The 10,625-nt window shown below is 28.7% G+C and overlaps 1 protein-coding gene across 1 annotated transcript; it reads left to right on the top strand.

The window, feature by feature from the left end:
• Positions 1-2,043: 2,043 nt before the first annotated feature.
• LOC132744560 (uncharacterized) lies at positions 2,044-8,494 on the top strand. Its single transcript, XM_060733313.1, has 3 exons — positions 2,044-2,209; positions 5,855-6,141; positions 7,085-8,494. Exons 2-3 carry the CDS (start codon positions 5,856-5,858, stop codon positions 7,594-7,596), a joined length of 798 nt encoding a protein of 265 aa, XP_060589296.1. The 5' UTR covers positions 2,044-2,209; position 5,855; the 3' UTR covers positions 7,597-8,494.
• The last annotated feature ends 2,131 nt before the right edge of the window (positions 8,495-10,625 follow it).

Here is a 10,625-nt window from a genome sequence, read left to right as displayed (position 1 = left end):
AATAGTATGAAAAAAAACAAAGGGCAATAACTCAAAAATTGTATAGGGAAGAGTAATCATTCTTGTGCACAGCATTCCTCCTCAATAAGATATATCCACCTATGACATTTCATGTTGACATATCAAACACTTTTGAGTTATGCTCCACTCAGGTGAAAAATTAAGTATGAAATATAACAAAGGGCAATAACTCAAAAATTATGAAAGATAGAGTTATCATTATTGTGCAATGCACACCTCCTGAGTGAGATCTAAGCACCTATGAAGTTTCATATTGATATCTCAAAGGTCGTTTGAGTAATGCTCTGGACAAAAATTAATTTTGAAAAATAACAAAGGGCAATAACTAAAATATTATGCAGGGTAGAGTTATCATTCTTGTGCACTGCACTCCTCCTCAATGAGGTATATCCACCTATGAAGTTTCAAGTTGATACCTTAACTATTTTTTGAGATATGCTCCGGACAAAAATGTCGGACGGAAGGACGGACAGAGACTATTTCTATATCTCCCGCCGCCTTTTCGGCGGGGGATAATTAACAAGTTAAAATGGCGGGGGCGCGGAGCGAAGACACACAATCATGTTATAACATCAAGGGATATATCATGTTCTCCAGAAATGAGATAGCTGGATCTACATCTGACAATAATATATTGAATAATTCATGCTTGTATTTGTAGGAATCGCTCCATTTAGAAAGGCAAGTTTCGTTTTCCAATTTATATGTTAATATTTAATTGACTTACTTACCAGTAGGTGTGCTGGTATTTTACATGCATATTATACACAAGTCATGCATTTTGTTTGTTTGGTTTTACGGCACACCCACACTATTAAGGTCATTTGTCATGTAAAAATCAGATGACCGTAAAACCCGGTGCAATATACGTTCAAATGCAAATAAGTTGAAAACTTTAAAGGAAATCACTTAGTTAATGTTCCATTTGATGTAGGTCTAGACCAATAACTTGTGTGCAAAATTTTAGATCATTAGCTCACACCTTTTTTCCAGAATGATTTTACCAATTGTGAAAAATGACCAAAACTTTTAAAAGCGTTGCTGCGCTTTTCACTTAAAACGTGCTAAAATACCACAAAAATATGATTGTCTTTTTATTTCTGAGTATATTTCTTATTTATCTTTTGTATATTTTTCTGTTTTAAATGTTCCAGCTGATCTACGTAAGAAATTCAAAATTTCATGTTTTTTTTAGGCTTTGAAACTCAGTAGTGTACCTTATATATGGTAGGAGGATCGCGATTGTCCGAAGCATGTTTTATCCGAAATATTCGCTCGCGACAACAAATGTATCACAAAAACTAGTGTTTTTCTGAGCTAAGTATCTAAATATGTCTTGTGAATAGCTATCATCCAGAATATTGTTCTGAATCAAATATTTAAAGAGAGGCATATACAGTACATGAATAAAAAATAAACTTCGGTAGGATAGTAAATTATTCCTGCCGTCATTTACAATATTATACATTTCCCCTTTGATAAATATTCTCAAGTAAGAATTTGTGACATTTAATTGATCTGGAAAAATACTCAAATATAAAGATGTGCACGTTTTTAAAACATATGCAAACATACCATTCGCCTTCCATCACTTTTAAAGACACTGAGCCATTTTTAAATTCAAAATTATTAAATAAATGTTTTTTTTATGTCCAAATGCGTATGTGTTTTCTATGAGTTAATCAGCCGTTGCTCTTTATATGTGTTTGTATAAGTATGCTGAGCTGAATGTATTGTATTTTTTTCAAATAATGAGAATTTTAATTCCAGATGGGTTCAAATACTAAATTATTGTTCAGATGATAACTATATGACATATATGTTTTGATATATCATTTTGTAATTTAAGAGGGGGATTTTGTTATTTTATCGGATGTTGACGCAGCGTTATTGTTCGCATAATTACATTATTTTGACTCAACAATAACTTGTTCCTGATTTGTAATATGGTATTTTCAGTGACTTGAATTAATCATGTTATGATGTAGGAGCATGCGCAGACTTGTCATTAAGTTTTTAGAATTAATCATTCAATAAATAAAACGGCATGTTCTTCGAAATCTGCGCTTCAGAGTCGATCGTTTGGAAATATATTTGTATTAATAATGTTTTCTTGCTATACCAGCCTTATAATTCAGAACATATGCTAGAGCAACATTTGGAATACTTAGAAATTTCCAATTTAAAGGTATAATTGTTTCATTATAACCATTGGAACTATTTTTTCTTTTAAATTGTTTAGTTTAAATTCATTTGAAATATCTGGTTTGTTTAACAAAATTAAAAATATATTAAATAAAAAGTAAATCGAAAATATAGAAACAGAAATGTGTGCGGAGGTAAGGTTTAAGCGATGGTTATTTCAATCAATGTTCTTAAGTATTTTCATCTAAAACAGTTTTGAGTGGATTTTTTTTCAATCTATTTTACTTGACAAAATATTGCTTATTATCTGTTACAAATATTATCAACGGTTAAAATCACCATTATTGTTCGTCTTCGATAAAAATTTAATAATATTTACATTGATAATATTTTATTCAATCTGTTATGAAATGAAAAAAAATATTCTTCACACAATTGTTTATAAAAATGAAAATGACATATTTGTACTTGTAAATTTTATCAACTTGAAAAATAGTTCATAATTCACACTTATCTATTTTGTTTTAAATTAACAATATCATTTTTTAATGTACCTTTAGTAAACGTAAGTAAATATCTACATTTCATTAATTTCAATACTCTGACAAATGTTAATTCAGCACGAAAAAAAACAAACAACAACAACATAACCAACAACAAAATGCCTTGCTGATGCACCGGTCATGATACTGCTGCAGGTTGTAAAAACATTCCGCTGTAGAGATTACATGCCGAATTTTTTGCCATATTTCTTTCTCGCAGTCAGATTAACATATGAAGTTATTGGAATAGTTCCGTAACATTCTTTCGTTTACTCTAATAATACAGGTGGAGATTATGTTATGATTATAAAATCTCTTATGCCATCGATCAGATAAATAATTTTAATGCATTCTTGTATAATGTCAATGCTTTTATATTATATGTGAGAAGCATTGTTAAGTTCATCATGAACTTTTTATGAATGGAATTGTGTCATTTATTTTTTGCCCTGTGCTTTAATTATGTTCAGAAAAAGCAAAATGATGTTGTTCGGTGACACGAATATAAAAGTTAATTTTTATCTTACGTTCGAAAAATTAGTATGGAAATAGTAGTATGAAAATTAATATTTCACATAAAAAAATTAAAGTATACTTTAATGATTTCAATAACATCAATATTACAATTTTGGACATTCAAACGTTTCCTAATTGGCATAATTTTATACATATGTTTCTGTTGGCATTTTGTGTCCTAAGTTCTTAAAAGGCCCTAATGTACAAGTGGAAACTATAAATGTTATTTAAGTATGTCGCAAGTTTGATCGTAAATATGTGGAAATATATTTTTTAATACATTTCCTTTTCGTGTTTAATTACAAGTCAATAAGGAAAAAATATTAAAAGGTACATACTACTTCTAAAATGAATAATGTTGTCCGACGGAAGAGGTAAACATGTGTTAAATAATGTTCAACTAATAAATTGAAAGCATATTAGATGTCTATCACCGATAGAAACTAAAATGTAATAAGCTAAGTGATATTTTGACTTCCATGTAGAATACTAAGTGACTTTTTACACTAACTACCAACAAAACAGGGAACACAAGAGATTGATCAGGCTTATGAGGTGGTTTTTGTTGGGTTTTTTTGTTATTTATTTATTAATTTATTTATTTATTTATTATTTTAAACCGTATTAGGTCACCAAATGTAAAAAGCTTTTAAGAAATAAAGATAATAACATTTTTGAAAACTACCGGACAAGCCAATGTGCATTTAATTATTTGCAAACTATAATTATATTCTGTATTTTATATGGTAAAACTACGATCTAAAGTTATCTATCTATTTGCTTCAGTATTATTTTCATATTGATTAAAGCATTTCGGCAAGAAATTCAGGAGAAATGCCTTATTTCTTTGTTATTGTTGGTGTTGTGCATTCTTTTTCTTCCGAGTTAGTTGCATTATCGGTTACATTCATTCATAAAATCGCTCGTTATTGTCATAATTTTTTACTTAATTGATCACACACCGAATAAAACCCCATGATTTCCGATCTTTGAATTAATGTCTTTCAATAGTGAATTGGAATTTTTAAAAAGTGTTTAAAAAAATATTTTTTGTAAAATGTAAGAAACAATAATGAATGATCTTTTTAATAAATAATAATTTGGAATTACCAAAATAAATTTTGCAAAGTAAAGTTTAAATTATTTCTAAAGGATTGAAATCACTTATTCTACAATTGCATCCATATTTTAAATTTCTTTATTGCAATTTCGAAGTTCAAAATGTATCCTTCTTACATTTATCTTGATAAAAAAAATCTAGAATTCCAGGTAGAATAATCCTCATCGACGATCATAAGAAAACATGTTATATCTATGAATATGTATTATTAAAGAAAACAAATAGTGAAATATATATAGTTCTGAACAAGTGAAATTTGAAATAACTTTAAAACTTTAAGTTGAAGTAAAGAATGTAAAAACTAAAAAACAACAACAAAACTTGAAAAGCTTTCTGGTAAGGAGATGGTAATATTGATGTTTAAAGTGAATGTAAATCGTACAAATTCAAAACGCTTAATGTGTTATATATATATTTTCCGTGACGCTGTATAATGCACAAGTCTCAAATCAAATGTCTGTTTTGCTGTGTCCAATTACAACTATATCATGAATGAATACTGAAATAATCTGGTTACATGATTTTATTGATTACATGACAAGAAGGCAATTTGTCATGTTATTGAAACCTTTTAAGTGCTAGAATAGGTAACAGCTCAAGGTTATAGATTTAATTATAGTGACAGTGAACATTGCTGTTTTCAAAACAAAATCGCCGATACAGAATGCATTGACAAAAGCTACTGCACCAGTACATAAGTACTCAAGGCTATTCTATAATAAAGTAAAACCACATATAAATTTGCTAAACATTTCTGATTAATATCATCCTGTCAATTTTTCTATCACTGATTTAGATTAGGAAAATATTTGTTTATTATGGAAAAAATGTTGTTCATTAAAATATAAAACGGACGCGAAAAGATACCTACTGATTTGGTATTACGCTTATTTGCTATAAATTCAAGTATAGAGTATAAGAGCGTTTTCATTGGGACACTTGTGAAATAGTATAAACATGTCTTGGTAATGTACATACATGTTGGGCAAAGGACAGTTGCTCAAATCATCTTAGTAGAAGCTGGGGTTTTAGATGTTTGAACGAAGGTTATGCTTTTGCTATAAATACCATAGACAAAGATTATTGATTTACATATATTTATAATGTGAATAAAATAGAACATATGAAACGACAAATTCTGATGAATACAAACGAGATCTATAATTTCTTACTAGATAGATAGATTGATTTCAGTATTCAGCAATAACATGGTAAAACATATCCAATACATGATAAAACAATAAAAACAAATATCAATGTATAAGAAATGAACCATATCAAAAACAGCATACCAAGGATAACACAAGATAGAGAACTTCATCTCTTATTTCCATTGTGGTCCTTAGATATTGATTGTTTTGACAGTAATAACATAAGCAAATTTCATGTTATTTAAACATTATTTAATAACGCATGTTTGACTTATTTTTGTTGGTCTTTCTGTGACTTTGTCGGACAATTAATGATTTTAATGTATTCCTAATCCATTAAAACACATTTTCTACTTCAGAATGGATTTTACATCAACGCCATTTCTTCTACTTTTATTTCACTTGTGGATTGGGAAATCTATTAGTATCCGTCAGCAGGCACCACGAAAAGCACTTTCACCGCATCAGTTTGAACCTCTACCGCATATTGCTTTGATTAAACAGGAAATTCTACGTAATCTTGGAAAATCAGACGATCCTAAAACGCGCACTCCTATACACAAATCAATGCCAAGTAAGGATACTGATGATGAAGTGAGTGAATACAAAGTTACCGACATAACATCTTATCACTCTGAACCGCCAGGTACGTTAAAACAATAAAATAAAGTTATACGTCATGTCGTTTTTAATCTTTTTATGGTTCTTATTGTGTAACACCAAAGTCTAATACTACTAAAGGTAGTCTTACAGTAATGCTTTCCAACCAAATTGTTCCATAAATATCGTAGCAAATCGGTTATTTCCGGAAGATTTTTTTTTCAAAATGCTTGGATTATTTACAATCACTTCTCATTCATTGCTGTGTACTAAATTCCGGTTATAAACGGTTAAAATTATTAAATACTGAACATCGTGAAAAGTAACAATCCGGAAATCACTGATTAATTACTATATTGGCCGATGTTGGATTTTTTCGCGGGAGAGCATTGCAGTAAGACTACCTTAAGCCGTAATGGTATTTCACTTTCCATTGCCTCTATTGACATGTAAGGTAAAACCAAGCTGTATATTATTTTCTTATATCATATGTATTATTGAATATTCTGATTACTACATACAATGTCAACATAATGTCATTTTTTCTACAATATTTATACCTCAACATATCCCTTTAGATAGAAACCTCAAATAGCCTTACTGTATTCTGATGTTCTGATTTAATTTTACTCGGATAGAGAATATTCCCCGGAGATACTTCTTATATCACCCATGGGTACCAGAGTATCACTTTCTTAGAGAATATTCCCCAGAAGATACTTCCTGTATCACCCTGGTATACATAAATATCACCTTCCTAGAAAATATTCGTCATTCTTTATGGCATTTGTATCATAAAAAGAACTTTTGAGAACCACATCAAAATATTTAAAGTTTCCTTTTATATTTTGTCATCTTTGAGCTAAGTAAAATTCATAAATTATATATATTCTTCATTGAATACTGGTATATAATTAGTGCACATCGTTTATACATAGCATATTAAAAGTGTTCATAGTTTTATAAAATACCTACAATTATTTTTACAGATAACTCTTCGGATGAAAACATTATCCAATTTAGTTTATTCAACAGGATCAATGGAAAACATATCCAAGTATATAATGTAAACCTTCTTGTGAGAATTAAATTGAAAAAGTCCAGAACAAACAAAAAATTAACACGGGATATTGATACAAGAAGAAAGAAAAGACAAAGACGTAAGAAGAATTTCAAAGAAATTGATATAAGTGTGTATAACTTGACAAAAAGTGGAACACCAGATAAAATAATTACATCTGTGAAGTCAAAGATACGAAAAACAAAATCTCTAAAACTAAATATTCCAAAGGATATAATACAAAATGTATTAGATACAAATAAAAACACTCTACAGTTTTTCATTCAGTGTACAGGCTGTGATAAAAAAGCAAAAATGATTCTAGTTCGCAAGAGGCGAAGACGTCAGTCTGCTAAAACTCGTCATGGAAACAAGGTGGTCAAACTTCACAAACGCCGTCCTATTTTATTTATATTTTCACATCTAACAGATGGAAGTTAAATTCAATTGTAGTTTTGCTTTAATTAAGTAATAAGCAATAAGAAATAACTACTTATAAAAAATATTCTGACAGATATTAAAGTAAGGTATTAAAGTAAGAACTGACCATTGCAAACTGTCTCTTTTTTTCTTTATTTCTACTAAAATATTAAACTTTTTTATGGATTATGGGTATAAAAGATGACTTATTAATGCAATGCTTTTGTGTGATCAACCGAAGTGGACAATATGTTTTGTGATAAAGTGATATAAACAAATGACTAGATTTATTTATTTTATTTGAAACCGTTCATTCTCATGAAAATGAGAAATTGAATGCACTACATTCCTATTTCTGAAAGTTTATATGAAATATAACTGAAGATATATGAAAAGTTTTGTTCTATATGACTTTATGTAATAAGTATTCAATTGATGTTTCAAATTTGTAAATTAAAGACATACGAATAGTAACAATATCATTATTGTAACAATAATTTATTCAAGTGTATCATTTTGCTGCATGAAGACTGTTGTTTGAATATTTAAAAGCATTTATTCCAAATACCTGCATGAAAGTATTAATATATTTCCTTAAGAGTGAACAGCGTATGCACAAGTGCACAAAATCATTATTGCTACAACAATTTATTAAAGTGTATCATTTTGCTGCATGAAGACTATTGTTTGAATATTAAAAAGCATTTATTCCAAATACCTGCATGAAAGTATTTATATATTTCCTTAAGAGTGAACAGGGTATGCACAAGTGCACAAAATCATTGCTACCATACAGGAAACAACAATATAATACATTGTTTTTAGCATTTAATTATGTTTACTGCTTTTTTATGTGACTTTAATAACAGAAACAGTCAATGTTACAACTTTTTCGAGAATCGACAAGATTGTAGAAACAAAAAATACTTAACCGTTTATATTTGTTTTGTTTTTTTAAATATTTTATATAGCTTCATGACTTGTCGCTAGAGCGCAATTGTTAATGTATCCTCGAGTGTTACAAACTTCAAACAATACCAGGAGTCAAAACCACCTCATCTGCTGGAGCTAAGAGATACATAGACTCCAGAAATTCAGATTCATTTAGTCGCCTTATACGATCACGCACGGATAAACTGTGGCTGCAATTCTGATGCCTCAATCACTAAATGAAACCTCGCAGTCACAAGGAGACGCTATTGTTGAAATGTTTCATTTAAATAAGAATGATACATAGAAAGGTTTATATAAATACGAAAGGTGACAAAATCGACGAATTAATCTTAAAATCAGTAGAAATTATTTTCAAAGATACCCACAAATGAAACAATACAAAAGTACAATATAAATAATTATAAAAGTACGATGCATCATATGGTTATAAAACAGAATAATCCTTACACAATGTTTATAGTTTTATCACAAATATTGCTTCGCCTTTTCATACACGCAAACAGGTTATCATAGATAATATTTATTAAAGGGGAATAACTCTAATATCTATCATATTTTAAAACAGCTGTAGTTATGTTGGTTCTCCGCATTGATTTTGTTGTCTCCATTTAAAATATGCAGACTGCATTGATAACATTAAAAGTGTAGGACTAGGTCTAATATAAGTATATGTTTTTATCATTTTACCTCAGTTTAAACTTGGTGTGATTCGGAAAAAAACATCTTACTTGCGGGTAGATTTTAATATAAACTTACAATGATACCATTGAAAGTAACATGATCATATAAATACTTTCTATTATAAAAATTCTTTAAAAAAACAGAAATAAACACCAAACAACTAAGTGCATAATGGTTAAGGGCGATTTTAATGATAAACTATCTATCAAAATGTCTGAACGAATCCAGTATTATTCATTCAGTAACAATTTTAACAAATCTAATTCACATAAACGATGTTTTTCGTTATTTTTGTTTCTGTTCATTTTTTTACTATATCTTATTTTCATTTTACTTTTCATTTCCATTTTATTCCCGAAGAGCATCTGTTGCGCTAGTTTCTATCTACAACGATTAAAAAGACAACCATATCAATCATTTTATAAGATCATAGTTTTAGTGATTACAGATAAAATATGTTCTCCCTTGAGTACACTATTTTTTATTTTACTCATAGAAATTTATTGAAATCTACAGTAAATCAAAATTATTACTTAATATGATTTATTTGAATTAAAAAAAGGATAATGAATTAGCTAGTTAGGCTGCGTTCTCTATGACGGGACAAGTTAAGTGGGTCTTTTAAAAAAAAAACTAACGATAATATATATTCATATTGTGACCACTTATAGTGCTTATTATAACTTTAAACATAACATATCAATTTTTTTAAAAGTCAAAACAGGTTGATTATATATTTACAAGGAGACTAAGTAGAAATTATCAATATTTTAAAATGTATTATATCTTTAATTATTATAGACGATAAACACTGTATTTATAGCCGCTATTTTAGGATCAGTTTTAAGCACTTTCGTGTAACATTTTACAGACATTGACTTACTGTCTGGAAAATAACTATCTGTATTTAATTTAACTTAAAAGTTTCCCGTGGTAAAATCATGTTAACATCTGTTTGATGTTTTCTATTATTTATTTATTTATTTATTTATTCATTTTTTCTAAGATTTTTAAGTGTACAAAACATCAAATATGTCTAAATTGTGAGGCAAACAGGCAATATCATTTGCTGCCGCCGCATGATGCAATGTCAACATACTAATTAGCTGGTTTATTTATGGTCAATCGTTGACAAGATTAGCCAGTGCTTAACATAATTTTAGTTACATGCGCTGTTATGATATTATTATATAGAAATAATTGTGACCCTAATTTGTGTAAATATAATTCATTTAAAACCAGAATTAAACTCTAATCATTCATATTAACCAACTTCCTTTGCAATAATCAATGTCGGTTAAATTTGTTAAATGCATCTATTTGCAGCTAATGTAATGTCAAACTTTAATTCATTTCTTAGGACTAAATAGAAACAATGAACTCTAAGAAAGGGAAAAAATAAAATCTAATTTGCA

Source organism: Ruditapes philippinarum, unplaced genomic scaffold (genome assembly GCF_026571515.1).
Source record: "Ruditapes philippinarum isolate M1 unplaced genomic scaffold, ASM2657151v2 ctg809_1_1_1_1, whole genome shotgun sequence".
NCBI lineage: Eukaryota > Metazoa > Mollusca > Bivalvia > Venerida > Veneridae > Ruditapes > Ruditapes philippinarum.
The sequence above is the reverse complement of the archived record's forward strand: the minus strand, read 5'-3'. Positions and strand labels throughout refer to the sequence as shown.